This window comes from Vicia villosa, unplaced genomic scaffold (genome assembly GCF_029867415.1).
Source record: "Vicia villosa cultivar HV-30 ecotype Madison, WI unplaced genomic scaffold, Vvil1.0 ctg.000809F_1_1_3, whole genome shotgun sequence".
In the NCBI taxonomy this organism is placed as follows: domain Eukaryota; kingdom Viridiplantae; phylum Streptophyta; class Magnoliopsida; order Fabales; family Fabaceae; genus Vicia; species Vicia villosa.
The window spans coordinates 136,880-162,672 of NW_026705357.1; the positions used below are offsets into that span (position 1 = coordinate 136,880).

A 25,793-nucleotide genomic window follows, 5' to 3' on the forward strand; every position below is an offset into this window, starting at 1 on the left:
AATTAGATAAGATTTAGAATCACAGAAATCGTGTAGTTCTTCATGCCACCGAGTTCTCAAAACTGTTACTCGAGAACAAGAGATTGATTGTAAATCCTATCTACTAATTTAGGTTAATGACTTAACCATTATTGATCATGCCTCAAATTCTAATAAAAACAACTTTGTAATACTCTCTTGCCTATATAGTTGGGACCAGGGTGGCATCCCAAGTACACTGGAAAAATACAGGTGAGATTTTCACAACATACAAACATTCCCTATAAATTACAAAGAATTGCGTAAAGCTGCAATTGAAACATCGAGCCGAAAAGATCAAGATTTACAGAATGCATTAAGTGTGTCATCTAGAGCCTTTCTGTCATAATCCCCTGTGAAAACGCAACTTCCTAGAGAACCCTTTAGAAGGATAAGTCTCAGCAGTCCATCTGCTACCTTCTTATCAACCTGATATACCAATATAAATGAAGTTTTAATCACAGGAAAAGAAAATTAAGCATTAGTAAGAGTATTGAAACTGAAGTATCATCCCTTACCGCCATTACAGATTTAAACATGTCCACAGTCACAGTTTCAGGAGGCACAATAGGTAACTTAGCCTGTTTCAAAATGTCATTGACTCGCTTCACAATAGAATCGTCAATCCATCCTAGGCGATATGACATGTCAACAGCCATTACCTGTATACATTGGCAAACAGTTTCACTCAGAATTGAAACAAATATCAGTATAGTTCGTGGTTTTATTGTAAAAAATATATATTTATACCGTGCCAGCAGCAACAGCCTCTCCATGAAGCCACTTCCCATAGCCAACGCTAGTTTCTATTGCCTAAAAAGGGTGCCATGAGAAAGAACATTAAAATCAGAAAAGGAAATTTACTGATAAGGATATTGCAGAAACAAATTTTTGTTATTATTTTGATGAAAATAACTTGCACAGCAAACAAACACGTATTCTTCGATTTTTAATCATTATATTTTTAAAACCTATAATATGTAAGTGGTCTGAGAAATTATGGGATCGGAAAGATTCACGAAGTCTTTAGAATAAGTCAAAGCAATATAACATGAAATGGGGCTTGAGTGATTAATTAATCAAAATAGTAATAAATAACTAAAATATCATTCATAACATTCTCTTTGTCCAATCCTCTGTAGAAACTTAAATTCTACGTTCGGTTAAATTGACTTGTTGATCTCAATCGGGCTAAAATAAGATTGTACACAAAGTACTAAAGTTTTCTCAAACAATTCATATCTTCCCCATATACACAAATTCTTTTTCATTATATTGACAATTTTTCTACTTGATAATAAAGACATATAAATTTAAAATTGAAGTTATAAAGATTTCATATGCCAAGAAAGCCAAGGATGGTCTTCACAGCAAAGATTTCAAAAGTTTGCATCCAAAAATAATACAGTAAACAGTAAAAGATACTCACATGACCAAATGTATGACCCAAGTTCAATGTTGCCCTGATTCCACCTTCTCTCTCATCCAAGGATACAACCTCAGCCTTGTTTTCACACGATCGCTTTATAGCATATGCCAGGGCATTAGGATCTCTGCAGTCGATGACAATAATTTGTAAAAACTGGAAGAGTAGAAGAGCATTAAAAAAGAAACTGCACAACATTGAGATGAAAAATGACAGAAGAACGCAAAATGTAACACTAATTTGCAATGATGTCCAGATTCTACAAAAATGGTACTCCCTCCGGTCTCAATTATAAGCAAATATTTAATTTTTAGATTCATTCAACAATCAATGTATTTAATCTAATAATAGACTAAATACATTGATTGTTGAATGAATCTAAAAATTAAATTTTTGCTTATAAATGAGACCAGAGGGAGTATTGCGTTTGCAACTTTGCCTCCGATACTAGATAATACACCTATATTTATATTTTTAATGCATCTTATTTTTTTGGATATCCGTCACCCTCAAAGCAATATTGGCAATCGCCGATAGCAAACTGCTAAAATTCTGCTACAGGACAGTGCTATAGCGCCACTATGGCAGCTATTTAACATCATTTTGAACTAAATAGCGTATCACAGAAAAATAGCAGTTTGTCCAAATTCAGCTATGCTATAGAGGTATAACTCCGCTATTGCTGCTATTTAACAGTACTGCCTCAAAGTACTTCTCAACCTTAATTATTACATAGAAATCAAGCTATGACATATATAAATACCTAGATAATTTATATAGGGACTAGAGAGAGGGAGCACGCATGGACTTGAGACAGTACGATGATATCTAGATAATTTTAATTCTAACATATCTAAATATGTAAATTTTATTTAATATATTTAGTCATGCTCATACCCCTATTTTAATTTTATTTTAAAAAATATACAAGTGGTATATAGCATCGATTTGGATACTCATATCTGTACATGCAACATAGTTAACAAGTAATGAGAAGTCAAAAAGTTCAAGCTAGAGATGCGTTTTTCCCAGCCAAAGGTACATTTCCTAGAAGACCTTCTTTTGGACTAAGAACCGTTACACCAATTATTACAAACTTCAGAAAGGAAGTGGAAGAAGTTAGTAGCAGGAATGAAAGCCTATTACACTACTAATTAAGGTTTTACCTAGCCATCAAAGCCTGCATATTTTTCTCTTGCCACTCAAAAAATTCTGCATCCCTAATGAGCCCATACTTTATAACCTCTGCAAACCCAGATGCTAGTTCCCTCTCTGGTAATGTATTTAATGTGTCTGTGTCTATAAGCACACATTGAGGTTGGTAAAAAGCACCAATCAGGTTCTTCCCAAGGGGATGATTTATCCCAGTTTTGCCGCCAACTGAAGAATCAACCTAAGAACATAATACACAATTCAATGAATATGGAAAAGAGATAATGCAGGTAGCATAAATTAGAACCATCGTCATAACACAATATAAAAAGAGCAGCAAAAGACCTGTGCCATAACAGTGGTTGGAATCTGAATAAAATTAACACCACGCAAAAACGCAGCGGCAGCAAAGCCACACATGTCGCCAATCACACCACCTCCAAGAGCAACAAAAGTACACCGCCGGTCCAATCTAGACTCAATGGCCTTGTCAAACACTTTCATAAGAGTATCCTATCAATCAAACAAGCAATCAATTTTCATAACCAAAAGTGTCAACAAATACAAAAATCAATTCAAACACTAAAAAACACCCACCATGTCCTTGTACTGCTCGCCATCAGGTAAAATTACACTCTCAACAGAAACATTTGGGTTTCCATTTGTTAAAGCCTCAACAACCTTGTCTAGATACAAAGGTGCAACCGTAGTGTTAGTGACAATAAGGACCTTCTTTCCATGAACATGCCTATTATCATAAAACAGCAAAATTAAGTTTTTTACTAACCACAAAATTAGGTTGAAACTGCAAAATTAAAATTTGGTAATAACTGTAAAAATTTGATTTTTATTAGCCCCATTTCATTAGAATTGGTATTACCTTTGGAGAAGCTCGGGTTTGTTGAGCAACCCGGATCCGATATAAATGGGGTAGCTCCGATCACCCAAATCAACGTTGACAGTGGTGGGAATTCCGGGTTGGGTTTTTGCTGAAAAGGGGTCCATGAGTTGAGATGAACTAGCGCATATTGGTGACCTAAGAGAACTAGGTTGTGTAGAAAGTGATGAAATTTTTGGGAAATGGTTGGTGGGGTGGGAGAATAAGGAGTGGGGGTGAAGAAAGTTAGGATTTTGAAGAGAGGAGAGGTGAATGGGTTGTTTGAGGGATGGGGATAGAGATAAATTGGTGGATGTGGAAGCCATTGGAGTTGGAGTTGGAGTTGGAATTGGAATTGGATGGAAATGGGGGGAATGAAGGGGAGGGTGAATTTTGATGGTTGGTGAGTGGAGAATGTAATAGCAATAACATGGTTGTTTTTGTTGAACAAGTAGGTGATGAATGTGGTGACTAGGATCTGGAGTTAGGTGAAGATTTTTGTTTTTTTAATATAGTAAATTATTTTAAGATTTCTTTGATTAATTGAATGTGGTGTGGAATGATGATGGGGTATTATGTGGAATATTGATAATATTCTATGTTTAGATTGTTTAAAATTGGATGAAACATAAAATTGAGTGGATTTATTTTAGAGTGAAGATCCATTTTGGTCCCTCATAAAAAAAGGACTCGATTTAATCTCTTACAAAATTTAACCGGACCATATTAGTCCTTATGTTAATATTTTTATCAAATCGGTTTTTTCATACTTTTAAACCGTGACTGGACTGCCACGTTAGCTTTTATTTTTTATTTTTCATTTTTTAAAATACTAAATTAATTTTTAATTATAATTTCATTTTTGAACAATTCTGAATTAATAATATCAAAAAAGCCAAAAAAAAAAAAATTATATGAAATTGAACCTATGACCTTTAATCAATATCTTAAGTCCTTACCACTAGTCCAATGTATATCCATGACAAATAATTCTTATAATTTTTAGAAATATTAAATAATGTAGAATTTAAAACAAAACAAAAAAGTTAAAATTTGTATCAACTGGGTCTCAAATTCAAATCCGTTCAAGTTAAATAATAGTCACTTTACAACTATACAAGTCAATTTATATTGTTAATATTATTAATAATGAATACTTAAGTTAATAATTCAGAACAAATATTTACTTATTTCAAATAAAAAATAAATAAATATTTACTAATTTTAAATAATACAAAAATTTAAAAATAAAACTAATAAAATATAAATCCTAAATAAAATTAATCAAATAAAAATAAATTAATTAATATTTAATTGAATTACTATTAAATTAATTGATTACTATTTAGTTTGTATTAACTAAACAATTTTAAAAATTAATTGATTATTTAATTTAAATTTATTAAATATTTTAATAATTAGTTGGATTAATATTAAACTAATTAATTATTATTCAATTTGAATTAATTTGAAATAAATAAATATTTATTTGTGTGTTATTTAATTTCAATTACATATGATTTAATTTATTTCTAATTGATTAAATATATTGAGGTTTTATATTTAATAAATTTTATTTTTAAATTGGTGTATTATTTGAAATCAGTAAATCAAAGAGGTTCGAAAACCCCATTGATATAAATTTTATAATTTTTGTTTTAAATTCATAATTATAATATTATTAAAAATCTTGGAAATTATTTTTTATGAATGCATATTGGCCTAGTGGTAAAGACTTAAGATATTGTTTAATAGTATTGAGTTCGATTCCTTATAAGAAATAATTTTGTCTTTTTGATATTATTAAATCAGAATTGTTTAAAAATTAATTTATAATTTAAAATTAATTTAATATTTAAAAAATGAAAATAAAAAATAAAAGCCAACGTGGCAGTCCAGTCACGGTTTAAAAATATAAAAAACCGATTTGATAAAAATATTAACAAAAGGACTAATATGGTTCGGTTAAATTTTGTAAGGGATTAAATCGAGTCCTTTTTTTTGTGAGGGACTAATTTGGGCTGTGTGATTTTTGTGAGGGACCAAAATGGATCTTCACTCTTTATTTTATTTTGGAAGTCAAAGGTAATGCAATCATTAAATATGGATTCATGAATCATGTCACATAATTTTAAAAAAAAAAAATAGTTTGACTTGGCAAAATATATAATCGTAATTGATATTATAAAATTATTTTACATTCTCACCGCATTTTTTTTTCTTTATTTTGATTCCTTAGTTATTGATAAATTTCTCCTCTTTTATTTAGTTTGAACAAGAAAATTGATATTATTTACTTAAATTCGCATTTGATAAAATTATTTGTTTCAAAATAATTGTCGTTTTTAGTTTTAAATGCAATTCTAATTTTTATATTCCAATTCTACCATCTAATTAATATTCTCAATTTATTATTCTCTGAGGAAAATTAATTAAATTATTTAATTAAATTTATTATTCTCAATTTATTATTAGACTTGGTTGATGCACGGAAAATTAATTAAATTATTTAATAATTAATTAATATAAATTATAATAAAAGATAATTAATTAATATAAATTATAATAAAAGATATATTAAATTAATTTATATTATAGTTTTAAGAACAACAAAATACATATAAAATTAACATCTTACATGTATAATTTATCTATCTCAAGTACTTAATTTTCTTTGTAAATTATATTATATTATAAATTTTGTTGAATATATGTCATTTATTATCGTATTTAAGTATTTTTATCCTAACACACAAAGTAACATGTAAAACAACAAATACATAATTTAATATATATATATATATATATATATATATTAACTTTTAAAAAAATTGATATTAATTTTTATTTATAATCATCGCAAATAAAATAATAATTAAAAAATATTTAGATTTAAATATTGTAATTGATTTTTTTAACTATAATTATTGAGTTCATGTTAAGTTGAAACTTAATCGTCTATTGTTTTCCGTCATTGACGGCTAGAGAAAAAACTGTAGTGATAGTGCAAAAACATGAGAAATAATAAATGTAGGATATATATAGCATTGGGAATGGGAAATCCTAACGTCAACATAATTTGTATTGTATTGATATTGTTGTATAGTTGAGATTTTTGTAAGTTATGTTTATGTTATGGTAACGTGATGCTAATTTTCATATACTGCTATGTAAAATTAAGTTAAAGTTTCAACGTAATTCAGTTTAACATAAGATAGTCGAAACAACCCAAAATAATGAATTAAGATTATTAGTAACATCTCCATCAGATTACAAAAAAAAAAATTATGATTTTGTCATCTCTTGCTTTTCTACTCACTAAACCAAAAAAAAAAAAATTAAAAAAGAAAATTTCTTTCCCTACCTCCTTCTTTTCTAGATCACCTCCGATGAAAAACCCAAAATATCCTCACTTCGGAAATGCATTTCCGAAACTTTTTTTTTTTTTTTTTCAAAATTTGTCTTATTTCGGAAATGAACTTCCGAAAACACGAAAAAAAGGTATTTTCGGAGATGCATTTCCGAAAACACCTTTTTTTTGGGAGGGGGTGTGTTCGGAGATGCATATCCGAAATATTCCAAGACCAAATTGGTCTTGGAATGTTTCGGATATATACTTCCGAAAGAATTCAATAATTATTAAAAAATTAAAATCAAGGTGAATCAATACAATTAATAGGTATAAATCAAGGTGAATCAATAAAATGAAGGTTAATCAATAAAATCAAGGTGAATCAAAATTTTCTAAACAATTTTAAAGTTAAAAATAATTTATAACTTATATAAATATATAATATATAAATATATAATAATTAATATATAAATATATAAATATATAAATATATAATAATTATTATAAATTAAAACACTTATTTTTTTTAATTTTTATAATTATTATATAAATATATAAATATATTTATAATTAATATATAATAATTATTATATAAATATATAAATATATAATAATTTTATAAATATATAATAATTATTATAATTATTATATAAATATATAAATTAAAACACTCATTTTTTTTATAAATATATAATAATTATTATAAATATATAAATAAAAAATTATAACCTATTTTGTAAGTGAAATTATTTTAATTTTTTTAATTAAAATTATTTTAAATTTTAAAATATGAATCAGGATAGAAATATATAATAGCTATTATTCATAACTCATAAATTATATCAAAATATATAATTATTATTATTCATTACTCATAAATTATATCAAATTTATGATATGTGAATTAATTAATATCCTAAAATTAATTTTTGAGATTTTTTTAGATTTTTTTTGTTGTTTCGGAGATGCATCTCCGAATTAGTCAAAATCCCAATTTTTGGGATTTTTCGGAAATGCACTTCCGAAGTCTGGAAAAATTTAGAAAAAAAATATTTCGGAAATGCATTTCCGAAGCAGGGTAAAATGGGGTTTTCGCTGGGGGTGACCCCCATAGGGAGGTGGATAAAGAAAAAATCTTAAAAAACTCCATTATCACATTGATTTTTAAAACATCCAGCCACACTCCTAATGCCTAAAATTTCACCTTTATATTTGACGTGCATGCCAACTAAACTTGCTTATGGGGACGGAATATGACTAATATTTAATGGCAATTTTTTAATCCATTTCTTAATACTCTTAAGTATTTAGTGCAATTTCAGTTATGCCCCCTACTCTGGAGATACATATTAGGAAACAAATTTTTTTTCAAGAATTTAGTTTTTTCCGGAGCTACATATATGGAAGCATTTTAAACTAGTAACATTGGGGAAAACTTCATAATAATTCAGTTCAGCGAATCTTCCAGAACTACATCTACGAAACGTCTTAACACCAGAATATTCTGTGGATACAACTCCGAAACTTTCTGCTATATTTTGAACCAGCATGATCACTCTCCATTGTTGTTTTTCTTCTTCAACACTTACCTTCACCAACCTAAAAAATCCTACATCATCAATATCACTTTTCACTCCAAAGCTTCAACTTTTTGGTGCAGCAAATCAAAGGGAGTAAGAAAAGACTGAATTTCAGGTAAAGATTCATCTTTGTCCATTACATTGCTCACATTAATCATGAAGTTTTTTTTTTAAAAAAAGTAACGTTGCTTCCGTAGGTACAGCTCCGAAACGTGTTGAAGATGAACATGTTTTGTAGGTATATCTCCGGAACATGTATGTGCTGTTTTTTTACAGTAGTTTTATAATTTTTTTGTTATTTTTGTTGTGTTTACAAATAGTTATGATGCTCCCCGATAATATCTCAAAAGAATTAGTTTCTACAGACGATGTTTCTCTGAATGTTCAAGGGGTTATCGTAAAGACGGTAGATATCGGTGGTGACTTTAATAACAAGCAAGAGTTTGATGATCGTGATAGCATGCTCACATGGATTCGTAGGGCTGTAACTAGACTCGGTTTTTGTGTGGTAATATGAAGATCAGATAATGGTTTCGAAAGAAGAAACACTTTTGTAACAATGTTGTGCGAAAGAAGCGGGAAATACCATACTCCTCTACGGAAGTTTAAAAGAGACGACACGGGTAGTAGAAAATGTGAATGTCTTTTTAAAATTCGTGGTTACATGTTGGCTAGCAAGAAGTGAAAATTTAGTGTTATTTGTGGTTTGCACAACCATGAATTGTGCTCAAATTTACAAGGTAATCCTATTATATGTCGGCTCAAACTGGAAGAGAAGACATGTATTAGTGACATGACCTTGAATCTTGTCCAACCGAAAAATAACTCACCACATTGAAACGGAAGGAACCCGACAATGTATCAAATATAAGACAAGTGTATAACATTCGATACCGGACTAACAAGGAGATTAGGGGAGATAGAAGTGAGATGCAACAACTATTGAAATTGTTGGATGATAACAATTACGTGTCCCGGTACAGAACTTGCAACGATGGAGTTATGGTCCGAGATATTTTTTGGACTCATCCAGATTCGATAAAGTTGTTCAACATATTCTCAACTGTGCTCATTCTCGATTCTACATACAAGACCAGCAAGTATAGACTTCTATTATTTGAGATGGTTGGTGTTACATCTACCGAGAAGACATATGCCATTGGTTTTGCTTTTTTTGGAGTGTGAAAAAGAGGATAATTTTACATAGGCATTAGAGGTGTGTCGGTCACTCTTAAAGGACCAAGTTGAGATGCCTAACATGATTGTTACAGACCGCGATACCGTGTTGATGAATGCGGTGGCAAAGATATTTCCTTCTTCTAATGCATTACTTTGTCGATATCACATAACAACGAATGTAAGAAGTCGGGTTAAACCCACGGTTGGGACGAAACAAGTAGAGTCCGAAGGTGGAAAATTGATGAAGCCCGATGTGATTGTTGAAAAAATAATGGATGCATGGAATCGTATACTAAATTCATCCACAAAAGAATTGTATGCTGATTTCGTCATTCAATTAGGAAAATATGTGAAAAGTATCATGCTTTATTGAAATATGTTGAAAGCACCATTCTTGGTCAGGTGAAGGAGAATATTGTATGTGTGTGGACTGATAATGTCCGACACCTTGGGAATACAACCACCAACAGAGTCAAGTCGGCTCGTGCTAGTTTGAAAATTGGTTGTGTAATAGCAGGGGGACTTGTATCGATAATAGGACTCAGTAAATCTCATGATTAAAAACTAACATAATGAGATACAAACCACATTTGGTCGGAGCATAACGGTGTTGGAACATCGATTTAAGGACAACATTCTTTATTCTTAATTGATCGGCAATATATCTCGGTCCGGGTTGAACAATATTTTTACGAGGCCAAACGAGGTGAAATTGTAGGTTCCGATGGTGCAAAGTATGGTTACACTATTTCTAAAACATATGGTCTCCGTGTGCTTGTGTTATTGCTAAAAAGATGAAACTAGGTGAGTCGATAAGAATGGACAAAGTTTGCCCTCATTGGAAAAGACTTAGTTTTGATGATGATGGTTGCATGGAAGGAGGTAAACCGAATATCTCTATTTCTACCGAATCGGAAGCAATACAAGAGAGATTTTTGAAGGCCAATGACAACATGAAACTCCACATCAAAGAACAATTGAGAAAGATTGGATATCCCGAAACAATCATATGAAACCGCCTTCTCAACCGGTAAAGACAAAGGGTGCTCCGAAGAAAATGAAGCCTACACCGAATGACAACTCGACTACACAATCTCCTTCTTATTGTGAACACGTTGATAAACAATTTCCCGACTCACCGACTCCTAAATCTCAAAAAAGTGCCATGACAGGAGCTCGCATAAGCAAACCGCCTCCGACCTCGATTTCACCTATAATTCCACTCATCGACAAGATGCCGGTTTTTATGCAATACATTGAGTGGATCGTCAAAGTTGAGTGGGACGATAATTACGGTTATCGGGCCGTTTCAGGTTTGCTTGGTAAGTGAGAGGATAATCATGCGCTTGTCGGTCATTAACTTACCCAAGAGTTGAAGACGCATAAAGAATCGTACACGCGGTTATATGGAGAAAAAGATAAATTTGAAGCGGTTTACAAATCTCTTGTTCCTTGCTTGAGCGGTCACGCACCGGTGTCAAAATGGATGAGATTCTTGAAAATGGGGCATCTTATTGCATGTACATATGATAGGGTTTGCATTGACTTGACGCGATACGGGTTTTTGGAAACCTTTTTTTCCGCTCCGCACCGCACCACCTAGAAATCCAAATGATCGCATCATGTGTTGGGTGGCTTGCAAAATCAAGTCATTTTGTACAAGTTTAGTTGAAACCGGGATGCCCCATATCACCTACATCATCGGAATGGATGACTCATCATACCGCAAATGTCGAGACGTGGCCGAATCTTTTCGTCAAAAGGATGCACAAATTCAAAAGATTGAACAACATCGAAAAGGAATCGCATACGGAAAAGTCCAAGATGAAACCACCAATAGATTTAGCCGGCGACACTTGTTTTGATTTGTTTTGAATTTTGGAAGTGTGATATACTCACACTTTTTAACATTGCAATATAACCAATTACTAACATTGCAATATACTCACTTTCCTTATTATTCTGTTATACTGAAAAAAATGTAACAGCAAAAGTTCCGAATATGTATCTACGAAAGTTTCTTAAGTTGCAGTACCAGGTTATTTTCCGTAGATCTACATACAATACCAATATATCTGGATTCTTTTTATGGATATAGCTACGGAAAGTTGTGTGACAGAAAATGGGTGGTCGATACTCACCTAGGGTTTTCTATAAATTTAGGGTTTCTTATGTTTTCTTTCACACAAACACAAAAATGTCTCAATATGATATCAACATTCGTTGGTATGTCGCAAGTGTCACCTACTCCGACGACAAATCTACTCCGACGGCAAAACATCTGGGAGGACGTTCAAACTCAACGATTACACCTCGCTCGACGATATCATTGACGAAATCCATTATCGCCTACCTTCGGAGACAAGCGAAAGGTTGTGAAGCTCGAGTATCGTTCACCTTCAGTTGACAACGAAGGGAACGTCGTTTACCGCAACGTGGAGCTCAAGAACCGAGAGAATGTTTTGGAGAAATGACGAACGTATTTCGGTTTCGAAGAGAAAATCCCGCTCGAGCTATTGAAATGTAATATTTAATTTTCTGTTGAAATCATCAATATAATGCCAATTTTATTTTATGAATGTTGATTTTATCGTTGCAATGTTTATTTTCTGGTATTCTACTTCTGGGTTTCTTCCGTAAATGTGCATACAGACAAATTCCATAGATGTAGCTCCAGAACATGTTGACGTTGAGTAAAAAAATGTGCGTTCAGAAATACATCTCCGGAAGCAGAGAGATATTTTTGAAAGCGCACAAGGTGCCTAAGAACCCCAAAAGGTGGAATAAAAAATTCTCTATTATTTAATTTGAAGATAAATGCACTATTATTCCAAGTATTGGACTTAGAAAGATTTCATTTGGTCATGCACTAACTAATAAATAATTTGCAAGCATATAAAGTTGATTATTGTTGTGTCAAACCTTCACTCTTATAATCCAAAACTTTTCCAACGTACTACGTATTGATTAGTATTTTAGCGTGTTGTAACTAAGGGTTCCAATCACAGGTCCCATTCAGAAAATTCTCTCGAGCACGTATATGCTCATAGAAGATAATTTTGTTTTACAGAAACTCGAATTTGTTTTGCCTATATTATAAATACCACAATACATTTGAGTGCAACCGCAACACACTTTCTCACATTTAACTGCTAACTATAATCAACTTCAAAGCAGTTATTTGTTCTTATTATTCATACACTTCACTAGCTACAATGGCAGCCAATAATCATCTATACCATATTTCATTGGCACTGCTTTTTTGCTTTGGATTATTGGCTATTCAAGTCACTTCTCGCACTCTCCAAGATGACTCCATGTATGAGAGGCATGGTCAATGGATGAGTCACTATAACAAAGTCTATAAGGATCGTCAAGAAAGGGAGAAACGTCTCGAGACATTCACAAAAAACGTGAATTACATTGAAGCTTTCAACAATGCCGATAATACATACAAACTAGGCATTAATGAATTTGCAGACCTCACTAATGAGGAGTTCATAGCATCTAGGAACAAATTTAAGGGACACGTGTGCTCCTCAATCACAAGGACAACTACTTTTAAGTACGAAAATGTAAGTGCAATCCCTTCTACAGTGGATTGGAGGAAGAAAGGAGCAGTAACACCTGTGAAGAACCAAGGACAATGTGGTAAATATCTATCTTAATGAGTAATGCATTTAATTCTACATGTAATCATAAACTTAATTGTCATCTAACTCTAGATAGTTTTAATTTACCTTTTGTAGGATGTTGTTGGGCGTTTTCTGCTGTTGCGGCAACCGAAGGAATTCATCAGTTGAGTACTGGAAAATTGATTTCTTTATCAGAACAAGAACTTGTTGATTGTGACACAAAAGGTGAGGACCAAGGTTGTGAGGGTGGTCTCATGGATAATGCTTTCAAATTCATCATTCAAAATCATGGACTGGACACTGAAGCCGAATACCCCTATCAAGGTGTTGACGGAACATGCAATGCAAACAAAGCATCCGTCTATGCAGCTACTATTACCGGCTATGAAGATGTCCCTGCCAACAATGAGCAGGCACTGCAAAAAGCTGTGGCAAATCAACCAATTTCTGTAGCCATTGATGCTAGTGGATCAGACTTTCAATTTTACAAAAGTGGTGTTTTTACTGGATCATGTGGAACTGAGTTGGATCATGGTGTCACTGCCGTGGGTTATGGTGTCAGTAATGATGGAACTAAATATTGGTTGGTTAAGAACTCATGGGGAACTGATTGGGGTGAAGAAGGATACATTATGATGCAAAGGGGAGTCGAAGCTGCCGAAGGCCTCTGTGGCATTGCAATGCAAGCATCTTACCCTACTGCATAAATACAAAACTCAATACTTATGTTACCTAAAGTGTAATTCGGCCTAAACTGTGATTGTTTGTGTGCTTATCAGCTACATTCATCATGGTTTCTACAACTAGTTGTGTATATTCCATACATCTACTATTTATACTTGTGCATTTATCAATACAATGAAGATAGATATTAAGAACAAAATTTATCATTCACTCTTCTTTTTCTTTAGTTAGTAGTTTTTTTATTTGTTTTTCTAATTTTAAAATCTCACAGATCTTCTTTATAACTTACAAATGGCTCTTAGAAATATTTTTTGTTTCTCTCTTACAACTCCTGGCTTTTAGAGAACCCATAAAATGTCATCAAAGCGGCATTAGTTTAGGTTTGAGACATATAATGCAAGTCAAACATATATAAGAGGAATGCTAAATTAATGAAAATCAAGAGAAAAATTATAGGCATGGGTTATTGTTTATAAATATATTCAAAATATGATTCAAAACGTATACAGACTCTTTTAAACATCACCTTAATTAAGACTCTTCCAGCATCTCTATGGAGAATAGTGACTACCAAACTCATGATACTTGTTGCCTATGTATCATACTGGTAGATTGTAGAGCTCCAAATCTCCCCAGCTAATGAAGAGATTGCTGAAATATGCTGAAAACTGAAACACTCATCCAGTTTGATATCACAATTCCAAACAAATTTGCCATGTTACAGTGTTTTGAGATATATCACTCAGACACAAACAAGCTTGCACAAAACAAATAAGTATTGCCTCTCTGCTTTCATGTATTGTAACTCACTAAACAAGTTTCAAGTATGCATTTCGTCAACTTATAGACTAAAAATAGATGACAACATCAATCAGCACTTTTTGATAAAAATGAAGATTGTTTTAGGAAACTGTAGGACTGATCAATTCATTCAACTCAAGTTTAAGTGCATGTTTGGTGACAGATTGCTTCTATTATTAGTATGGTTGCATGTCAAATTGTCCATTCAATCAAACAATATCTTTTAACATCAAAACTTAAGGAACTATCATGATATTGACGAGATTGCTAGTGAATAACTCAACATTAACGGATCAGATTGGCCAAAATGATATCCTTTCATATATTTTTCCACCTATCTACTGGAATGCAACAGCACATCTGCGGTGCAACCATGGTAAACGTTTATTCTTTTTGAGAGACAAAAATATCTCCCTTGCATTAGGTTTGTTGAAAATATCTAGAGCAGCAAAATATATCCTTTGATCAACACCTTGCATTAAATCTAATTCCTTAATACAGTCAGCAATGCTGTATTTAGAGTTACGTTTCTCTATCGCAGCTGCCCTCATCTTTGAAGCAGAAGCCATCTCCAATATAGCGTCAGCAATAGCATCATCAACTCCTTTACGCCTTCTTTTGCGACTACTGCCAGTTGCTGTAGGTGTAGTAGGTTGAACTGTTGGAAGGTAATTTGAATCTTCCTCGTCATCGGATTCAGATGAAGACTCCTCTTGGTGTGTGCTCAAGAACTCTGGACAAGGAGCTCTAGGAGTATGTTCACCCTCAGGCGTAGCTAAAAATTCATGCTTTCCGTTCACTGTTGGCTCAGAGAATATTGTACATAGCTCCTTAAAGATTGGACAGCCACCACTTTTTAAGGGCTCAGCATCGGGATGATTCTGTAATTTTTCAAGAGTTACGTCAAGTATTTAAAAAAAAAAAAAGAACAGAAAACAGATTGTGCCTAAGTGCAATAAAACTCCGTTACCAAAACAGTGATACTGCAGAAATGATTTGACTCCTCTAAAGTAAGGAAAATTTGAGGATAACATACCTTTATGTATTCAGCCCAAATTTCATCATCGGCCCTTATATACCCCGTTGCTTCATCCCAAATAAAGTCACCTTGATCAAGAATGGACTTCACGATAGCATACTGCCTCCTCAATACTGAATGTCTGTTTTTGAGTTGTTCCCTATCCCATTTCAAACCTGTTTTGTTGTAAAATCCATCACATATACATTTCCATGCTTTCTTATTGAATGAATTGTTTTGTTTATTCCCTTTATGTACTTGGTCAACCATCAGATCAGCCAGTATCTTAGTGAGTGATGTTGTCCACTTCGCCCTCGACTGTTCCAGCTGCTGAGTTTCAAGCCTTCTTGACCTAGTCATGTGGCCTGCCATCTATGTTTTAACTAACATTAGTGCTCGACAAAGACGATTATAAGCACATGCAGTTAGACATAAAAACACAAAAACACATACTCCACACAGGAACATGGAACTCTACATGCATATAGTGATGAATCAAAAGATTCAAAATCACATAATTCAGGAAAAAAATTCCAATAAGAGTATGATACACTGTATACCAGTAAGCATAGAAAATGGCAAAGAAATAAACTTTATATGATTCAGAATCATGGTAATCAGATGCATCTTAACTCAAGCATTATTCTACACCAGTGGAATCATTACATTGAATAAATTGATTGAATATACTGTAATACTCTAATAAAGACAATTACTGCATATTTTTTGAGGTTTTTCAAAACCCTAATAAAGCAGAGAGAAGAAAGAAAAATTACCTGAGAGAAACACCAATTTCTCCGATTACAATTGATCCTTCGATGAGGTTATAGCAGAGAAGTAGAAGGGGAAACCTTGCAAACAAACCTCGTTTGCCAATAACAAAATAAAAGGTTTAAATGAGTTTTGTACTTAAATTTAAATTTTTTATTTTTCCTTCCATTAATAAAAATAGCATATTTTAATACATTTATGACTATTTAGATTGATTATTGGGAAATTAATATATACCAACTTATACACTAACTTCCCTTAAATTGACATATACTAACCAAAGTTTCTAGTAGTAGTACATTTTTATCTATCAAATTCAAAAAGTTGGATATTTCAATGTGAAATGTTCAAATACTATTTAATAAATAATTAAATATATTAATATTAAAGGGTATCATGTGATCAATTGAAGACACACTTCAACTTTTTGTGAAAGATAAATAAGTTGTCTTCATAAAAAAAAAGTATGTAAATGTGATTTATACTTGTAAATTTTGTCATCTTCTGTTGGTCGGTACCTATTCTTTGGCTATTAAGGAGTATACCGTTAGTATCCTAATTCAAGACCAGAGATAACCTGATTATGAATGTTATCTGATAATGATGAACCAAGTACAAGGCATAAAGAGTTTTAAGGAAGAAGACAATTTTAATCGGTGCAAATATGTTTCTCTGATTATGAATGTTATCTGATAATGATGAACCAAGTGCAAGGCATAAAGAGTTTTAAGGAAGAAGACAATTTTAATCGGTGCAAATATGTTTCTTTTCATTCATAATTCCATAGTGGCTAAATATGTTTCTTTTCATTCACAATTCCATAGTGGCTAAATATGTTTCTTTTCATTCATAATTCCATAGTGGCTAAATAGAGCAAGTGGTTATTTGCCAACCAATCATATTTAATAAAATCTAACAAACTTGATACCTCATCCTTCTAGAAAGCTTAAAAGGACATATTAAAGAAAACAACAAAATAAGGAAAATGAACAACAAGTTATTATTCCACCATACTAGAGTTCGAACCAATATTTCACAATAAATATCAATAACATTAAATCCTTTAACATCTTCAGTAAAGGTTAACACATCTTGGTCATTATTCAATAGCCTAAATCCTCAAGCAAAAAGAAAACTTTGGGTTCTGATACCACTGACACTTTGTATTAGAGAATTATACATGCCACCCCCCCATTTTTTATTCCATTTTTATCCCTAAAGAGATACAAAGAATTTCGGGTACACCTTACAAAATTTTCGGTAGAAGTAAATTACCGGTATTGTATTTGAAATTTCCGGGCAGTACCGAAAATTTCATTATAACTGAAATTTCCGATATATTCTAATATTAGGTTTTTTTAATGGTTGAAATTTTACCGACACTTTTGGAGGGTCCTTATTGCATCGACGCGTATGTGTGGTCTAGAATGCATCATCATTTGTATAAATAGGGGTGTTAGGGTTATTGGATAACATATCTCAACAAAATGTCTCTTCCTCAGTATTTGATTAATGTAGAAGTGTACTTCAATGGCTACAACCCTACTGTTGAAACCAAGATTCCAGATGGGACCGAATTCTTTGCCACATTGAAAGAAACGAATAATATGCTTCCTGATTTCGATAACAGAAGGGTGACAACGATCGAGTTTCGGGAGGACTGGATTGATACAATTGGAAGGGTGAAATACAACCTAACCGAGTTGAAGAATGATGAAGATGTGAAGGCCGTGTGGAAATCATTTCACCGTAGGATAACTAAAGGTCTGATCGAGCTGGATGCGTAGATCCGAAGATCCGTGGATGATATAATGAAGTGTCTGAAATGTCCAGAGTCATTCGTTAGTGCCTAGGTTTTCGTGTTTCGGAGTACTGTTTATGTTTGTTGTTTGTCATCTGATGTTTGTTAACTATGTTTGTTTGTTATTGATGTTATTTTATTTTCTTTACCTAATCGAAACATGTACTAGCAAAAAAAGATGATGCAATAAAAAAGATGTGTGTCTAAAATATACAAATAATACAAACATAAAAAAATAAATCTACATAGGCCCTCCACGGGCAACATCGGTCAACCTAGCTAAAGTAGTATGAACCTCACCATCATGGTTCACCAAACCCATGAGACTATCTAAGTAAACAGCGATGAACTGTAGGCGGCTGTCTTGGTCACCTACGAGAGGTGGAGGTGGTGGTAGTAGATCGGACGAATCCCTGGTAGTTGAAGGCTCTGGAACATCAGATGTTGTGGCAGGTGGTATGACCCTAGGGTGTGACACATTGTGGAGCCACTCCAGGTATCCATCCTCGCACTGCCCAAGCTCCTGAATTGCAACGGTTGTATTAATGATCTCACATGGGAGCTGATGATGTGACTCTGAAACCATTGATCAATGCCACCAGCTGGAGCCTCTGTGACCGGACGTGGGATGCCCTGTATATAACCATACTGGCGTAGACACCTCTCAGGCAAGTGTTTAGCCACATGGCTCTCCCATCTGTCATACCTTGAATATAAAGTAGATACCTCCGAAGGACGATAAGGGCGGTGAGCTGTATACGGTATCCAGATGATATCATCCAATGTCAGAGCATCCAGCTTCCGCCTGTACTCCATCAACCCTCTTGGAATGACTTGTTTGGCCTTCCACCTCTTCGCACATGGCTCAAAAGCCACAGCACGCTAGATCTTCCGGTCAGAGATGTGAGGGAAATGCTCGTAGATCCAACATTGCATAAAAAATCATAAAATAAATACACCCAAATAATTAAACACAAAACCATCTAATAAATTATAATATACCTGTAACAATCTCAGGTAACTAGCAAGTTGTCTGGTATCAGAACGAGATGCAACATCACACTCCGTGTACAACATCGTCCATGCCACCACTCCATAAGCCCAAGATGGGGTGTCAAGGGCGCTGAATAGAGAAAGGTATCGAACATCTATATAAACTCCAAACTTGTCTGCAAAGAGAGTACATGCCACTAGATGTAGCATGTACGCCCTAGAGGCAGCCTGATACCTCTCTGCATCCATAAGCTCCTGATAAGTAGTCTTCAACCAAGAGATCCTAATGTGAAAGCCCTGAGTCTCACCAAACTCATGTAGCACATTCACCTCATCAACCTCCAAAGCATTCATAACTATGCGCACTTCCGTCTCCTGGTCCCTATAAACTGGTGCAAAAAACGTACTAGCAATCGAAATGTGAAAGAGGGCATCCACATCATCTAAAGTCACAGTCATCTCCCCAAATAGAATATGGAAGGATGATGTCTCCGGATGCCACCTCTCAACAAAAGCTGATAACAAGGAGGCGTCAAACATCGTCAAGGAGCATCCAACAAAATCCATCCGATGGAAATCCTCAACTATCCTCCTCACCTGCTCAGGCATCCGAATCTCGGGGAAATTCTTCAACTTCGACTCGTGAGAAGCGACCTTCAACACGACGCTCGTGTAACAAAATAATACAATTAAGCATTTAAACAAGACCAATATTACAGTAAGTATAAATCAAATTGCGTAATAAACATAAAAATCTAGCATTTAGACAAGACTAGTATTACAATTAGTATAATTCAAATTGCGTAATAAATATAAAAATTAAGCATTTAAACAAGACCAGTATTACATACCTCGCTCTGTCATATCCTATAAGTGACATGGTTAGCGTATCTCGTCAACACGGACATGTAAAAAGGTCCTCCGGGGAAACCTCCATCAGTGTGTACTGATGGCTCCGTAGATGCACAAGTGGTGGTGTCTGTATCTTGAACAACCCGCTTGTGAACCACCTGATCTTGAACCACCGTCTCTTAGACCTCCTTAACCACCACCTCAACAACCACCTAAACCACCAACTCAACAACCACCTGCTCCTCAGCGACCAGCTCCTGAACTGTCTGCACCTGAACCACCGGCTCCTGCACTGCAGTGGATGCTCTACCAGTCTGTCGGCGAGTTGCGCGGAACCCCACCATTGCCTGCTGCTCAGTCCTCCGTTTCCGGTTAGAACCGGTCGGAGGAAGGCATTCAATACGTAGCTCTGAGGCCAGCACCTCATCAACAGTTCGAGCAACCATACCTGCTCTGTCGGTGGTCCATCCCGCACTAGAACCGTCTCTGCCTCTGGTTCTCACTGCAAAATTTAACAATATAAGGAAAAGAGCTTTTTTTTTTAAAAAATTGAAATACCGGAAATTTCGAAATTTCCGGTATCATAATATGTACCGGAAATTTCAAATTTTCCGATAATATTGGCAAATGATAATAGTACCAGAAATTTTGAAATTTCCGGTAAAAATACCGGAATTTTTCAAATATCCGGTATAAAATACCGTAAATTTCAAAATATCCGGTAGAAAATATTGTAAATCTTACTTGTTTTCGTCAAATTTCCGGTGTATGCCTTCTAAATTTCCGGTATCTTCTAAAAATTTGAAAAATTCGATCTCTCACGTAAATTTCTGAAAAATGTGGTAATGGAAATTGGTTGGACAATTTAACCTTTTTCATAGGTGTGGGTGGTGTCATGTACAATTTGTGGGGTGACAAGACAAATTCTCCTTGGATTACCATAACCTTCATTTTTTATCACACTTTCAATCTGGATATAGGACATTAAGTCCACATCACATTTCCAATCCATTTTATACAATGCTTCACGAAGATACCACTTCACTTGACGATATACCAATTGTCCCATATGATATATTCTAAATCTGGAAGTTTGTTTTTCTGTTGGCCTACACAAAATAAGTGATAAAATAATCATTATAGACCTTGGAGACCACAACTTAATAATAAAATAACAATTAAAGAAATTAGGGATTACAACTTTATAATAAACTAACAACAAGCATTCCAAACATTTGGGGATCATAAGAATCAAAATATGCAAGAAAGAACCACAATACAAGTTATAGACATTAGGGTCCGTAATACAGACGAGACAAAACATATGCAAAACGATTAGATTCAAATGAAAATATGCAAAAATAATACAAGACAAAACCACTTACTTCGAGTCATAGGACGAGTTTGAAATTTTTAAACTCAAACGAACGAACACATAATCGAGGACGAACGCACGAACATATAGTAGAAGACGCACGAACGAACATACGCATTCATACAATTTTAAAAAGAGGATGATGGTAATTGTTTAGGATTTCTGCATTTCAAAAAGAAGAAACACAAATTAGTAATTTAAAGTTCTTAGTTGATATATGTTAATTTTAATTTAATAATACTAAGTTAATGCTATGGATATTATAATTATAATATATTAAATATTATTAACATAATGATAAATTAAAAAAAACATCTTTAAGAAAATGGCGTACATTTGATAATGACATGTCATCTTTAGTATTGTCCTAATTATTAAAAATTGGTCCCATATTTGAAGGGACTAAACTCCTAAAAAAATTGAAATGAAGAAACCAAAAATTCAATTAAAATTGAGATCAAAACCGAAGAAAAAAATAATATAATTATGGCGGGATTAATAGGTCAGAAAAGCATAAAAATATATACGTGATGGATTTTACAACAAACAGGTTTGGAATAGGACAGGGAACAACTCAAAAACCGAGATTCAGTGTTGAGGAAACCGTATGCTATCGTGAAGTCCATTCTTGATCAAGGTGACTTTATTTGGGTTGAATACATCAAGGTATGTTATCCATCATGTGGTTTGTCGTTATGGATTGAACACCTGTAAATGGTTCCTTCTGTTAGCCTTAGGACTCACCCCTCTTCTAAACTATAGCCATTACCTGAAAAGTCATCAGTTCAGATTATTATAATATGCAATGCACATTCATGCTACCATACTAATAATAGAAGCAATTTGTCACCAAACATGCACTTAAACTTGAGTTGATTGAATTGATCAGTCTCACAGTTTCTTAAAACAAGACTCATTTTTATCAGAAAGTGCAGATTGATGTTATCATCTATTTTTCAATCTAAAAGTTGACGAAATGCATGTTTGAAACTTGTTTAGTGAGTTACAAAACATGAAAACAGAGAAGCACTACTTGTTTGTTTTGTGCAAGCTTGCTTGTGTCTAGGTGATAAATCTCCAAACACTGTAACATGGCAAATTTGTTTGGAATTGTGATGTCAAAGTTGATGGATTTTTCAGTTCTCGGCAGATTTCAGCTATCTCTTGGAAGCTCAACAATCGACCAAATCCATAGGCAACAAGTATCATGATGAGTTTGGTAGTCACTATTCTCCATGGAGATGCTGGAATAGTCTTGATTAAGCTGATGTTTCAATGAGTTTGTATATTTTTTGCATCAGTTTTTGAATATATTTATAAACATTAACCCATGCTTATAATTTTCTTTATCTGTTTGACATGCATTATATGTCTAAGACAAGTTTTGGGTTTTCCAAAAGCCAGGAGTTGCAAGACAGAACTAAAAAACACATTGTGAGAGCCATCTGTTAGTTATAAAGAAGATTTGTGAGATTTTAAAATTAGAAAAACAATAAAAAGACTCTAACTAAAGAAAAAGAAGAGTGAGTGATAGGATTTGTTCTTAATATCTTCATTGTATTGATAAATGCACAAGTATAAATAGTAGATGTATGGAATATACACAACTAGTTGTAGAAACCATGATGAATGTAGCTGATAAGCATACACGCAATAACAGTTTAGACTGGATTACAGTTTAGGTATCATAAGTATTAAGTTTGGTATTTATGCAGTAGGGTAAGATGCTTGCATTGCAATGCCACAGAGGCCTTCGGCAGCTTCTACTCCCCTTTGCATCATAATGTATCCTTCTTCACCCCAATCGGTTCCCCACGAGTTCTTAACCAACCAATACTTGGTTCCATCATTACTCACACCATAACCCACGGCTGTGACACCGTGATCCAACTCAGTTCCACATGAACCGGTAAAAACACCGCTTTTGTAAAATTGAAAGTCAGATCCACTAGCATCAATGGCTACAGAAATTGGTTGATTGGCCACAGCTTTTTGCAGTGCTTGCTCATTGTTGGCAGGGACATCCTCATACCCGGTAATAGTAGCTGCATATATGGATGCTTTGTTTGCATTGCATGTTCCGTCAACACCTTGATAGGGGTACTCGGCTTCAGTGTCGAGTCCATGATTCTGAATGATGAATTTGAAAGCATCATCCATAAGACCACCTTCGCAACCTTGATCCACACCTTTTATGTCACAATCAACAAGTTCTTGTTCAGACAAAGAGATCAACTTTCCGGTACTCAACTTATGAATTCCTTCTGTTGCCGCAACAGCAGAAAACGCCCAACAACATCCTGCAGAAAGTAAATTAAAATTAGGTAGAGCTAGATGACAATTAAATATTTGATCACATATAGAATTAAATGCATTACTCATTAAAATAGATACTTACCACATTGTCCTTGGTTCTTCACGGGTGTCACCGCTCCCTTCTTCCTCCAATCCACTGTGGATGGGATTGCAGTTACATTTTCATACTTAAAAGTAGGTGTCCTTGTGATTGAGGAGCACATGTGTCCCTTAAATTTGTTCCTAGATGCTATGAACTCCTCGTTAGTGAGGTCTGCAAATTCATTGATGCCTAGTTTGTATGTATTATCGGCATTGTTGAACGCTTCAATGTAATTCACGTTTTCAGTGAATGTCTTGAAACGTTTCTCCCTTTCTTGATGATCATTATAGACTTTGTTATAGTGAGTCATCCATTGGTCGTGCCTCTCATACATGGAACCATCTTGGAGAGTACGAGAATTGACTTGAATAGCCCACAAACCAAAGCAAAAAAGCAATGCCAATGAAATATGATATAGTTGATTATTTGCAGCCATGGTAGCTAGTGAACTGCTTTAAGGTTGATTAGTTAGCAGATAAATGTAAGAAAGATGTGTAGTGCTTGTACTAAAGAATGTTGTGGTATTTATAATAGGCAAAATCAAATCCAATTTCATGTAGTTTACATCCTGAAGTTTAAATTAAATTTCTTGCAATAACTACGTGCTTTGGAGAATTTTCTGAATGAGACCCTTAGTTACAACAAGCTAAAATAGGTGTCATTGTTTTATTAAAATATTCATTAGAGGTTATTTTTGAATTTCGAAACGTCAATACTCAAAATAGATAAACTAAACCAATCGTTAGTTGGTTCAGTGGTGATTGGCGCTGGACTTGGTAGGGAGAACCACGGTTCGATCCCCCACAACTGCGATCGGGAGGGGGCTTGACCCACTTGATGCCAGAGCTGTTCCCCCGAACCGGACTAAACCGGTGGTTATAAACCAAAAAAAAAAATAGATAAACTAAATATATCACCTTATTTTTCTATGTTTATAATAAAAATAGATAGGAAAAAGAAACAGAAAATTAGGGCCTGTTTGAAAGGCTTTTTAAAAACTCTATTTTAGTTTTTGAAAATTTAAAAACTAAAAACTTGTTTGATTATAATATTTTACAAATGTGTTTTTAAAAACTCTTCACAATTTTTCAGTTTTTAAAAGCAAAAAACTGAAATGGCTAAATTGTGTTTTGATTTTTACTTTTCAGTTTTTAAAAACTAAAAACAAAAACTATTTCAAACAGACCCTTACTCTTTCCGTATCTTTGTTAGTTTTAAAATTTTACACGTAAATTAAAAAATTATTACTCAATTATCTTAATATACCAAAATGTTTTTAACTAGATCATTATTTATTTTATAACTCTTCATTTAGACTGCTTCTTTGTCTCAATAAATATAATATTTATTAAGATATTATTACTAAGATTTATTGAAATGCAATTAGTGTAAACCTATTATAAATGACATGATTATGGATGTCAATCAATTAGGAGATTTTTTTTTGATTTTTTTTATTACATATGTTCTATAAATAGGATGTAGATTGTATTTGAATAATGAGAATAACACAATATTATTTCTATCCTTCCTCTCAAGTCTTCTATCATATTGTTTCTTATTAATTTCATAACACGTTATTAGCATAAAACTCTATTAAACTTAAAAAAGAAAATAAATTGAAGCCGTAACTATTAGAGGTAATGTTATTTTATTATTATATTCTTTTCTATTATCCGTGTTGAATTTTAATATTTTATGTTATTAAATTATCAAATAATCCCGGAAGGATTACAAAACAATGTGTTTGTTATATAGTTCCTGAAGAACTTAACAAATATCGCTGAAGAATAGTAATGAATTTGTTATATAGTTTTTGAAGAACTTATCAAATATCTCTGAAGGATAATATTGAGTTTATTATATAGTTCCTGAAGAACT

The 25,793-nt window shown here is 33.4% G+C and overlaps 4 protein-coding genes across 5 annotated transcripts; 1 reads left to right on the forward strand and 3 right to left on the reverse strand.

Annotated features, from left to right (window-relative positions):
• Positions 1 to 83: 83 nt before the first annotated feature.
• LOC131631320 (3-dehydroquinate synthase, chloroplastic) lies at positions 84 to 3,935 on the reverse strand. The gene is made up of 8 exons (XM_058902112.1): positions 3,477 to 3,935; positions 3,194 to 3,344; positions 2,942 to 3,109; positions 2,611 to 2,837; positions 1,448 to 1,571; positions 769 to 831; positions 537 to 680; positions 84 to 447 (listed from the first exon to the last, which is right to left on the reverse strand). Exons 1-8 carry the CDS (start codon positions 3,797 to 3,799, stop codon positions 316 to 318), a joined length of 1,332 nt encoding a protein of 443 aa, XP_058758095.1. The 5' UTR covers positions 3,800 to 3,935; the 3' UTR covers positions 84 to 315.
• An 8,857-nt stretch (positions 3,936 to 12,792) lies between these two features.
• On the forward strand, positions 12,793 to 14,078 carry LOC131631322 (senescence-specific cysteine protease SAG39-like). The gene is made up of 2 exons (XM_058902114.1): positions 12,793 to 13,235; positions 13,334 to 14,078. The coding sequence occupies exons 1-2, from the start codon at positions 12,800 to 12,802 to the stop codon at positions 13,924 to 13,926; spliced, it is 1,029 nt and encodes a 342-aa protein (XP_058758097.1). The 5' UTR covers positions 12,793 to 12,799; the 3' UTR covers positions 13,927 to 14,078.
• A 722-nt stretch (positions 14,079 to 14,800) lies between these two features.
• Positions 14,801 to 16,634, reverse strand: LOC131631323 (L10-interacting MYB domain-containing protein-like). 2 transcript variants are annotated; one of them, XR_009292655.1, is made up of 4 exons: positions 16,499 to 16,634; positions 15,741 to 16,094; positions 14,989 to 15,585; positions 14,801 to 14,958 (listed from the first exon to the last, which is right to left on the reverse strand). XR_009292655.1 is itself a non-coding variant. In XM_058902115.1 (3 exons), exons 2-3 carry the CDS (start codon positions 16,092 to 16,094, stop codon positions 15,043 to 15,045), a joined length of 897 nt encoding a protein of 298 aa, XP_058758098.1. In that variant the 5' UTR covers positions 16,499 to 16,634; the 3' UTR covers positions 14,801 to 15,042. The 2 variants fall into 2 exon arrangements, 1 of the variants encoding a protein (XP_058758098.1); XM_058902115.1 differs by having other exon boundaries at positions 14,801 to 15,585.
• A 6,427-nt stretch (positions 16,635 to 23,061) lies between these two features.
• On the reverse strand, positions 23,062 to 24,392 carry LOC131631321 (senescence-specific cysteine protease SAG39-like). The gene is made up of 2 exons (XM_058902113.1): positions 23,913 to 24,392; positions 23,062 to 23,814 (listed from the first exon to the last, which is right to left on the reverse strand). Exons 1-2 carry the CDS (start codon positions 24,346 to 24,348, stop codon positions 23,222 to 23,224), a joined length of 1,029 nt encoding a protein of 342 aa, XP_058758096.1. The 5' UTR covers positions 24,349 to 24,392; the 3' UTR covers positions 23,062 to 23,221.
• Between the last annotated feature and the right edge of the window lie 1,401 nt (positions 24,393 to 25,793).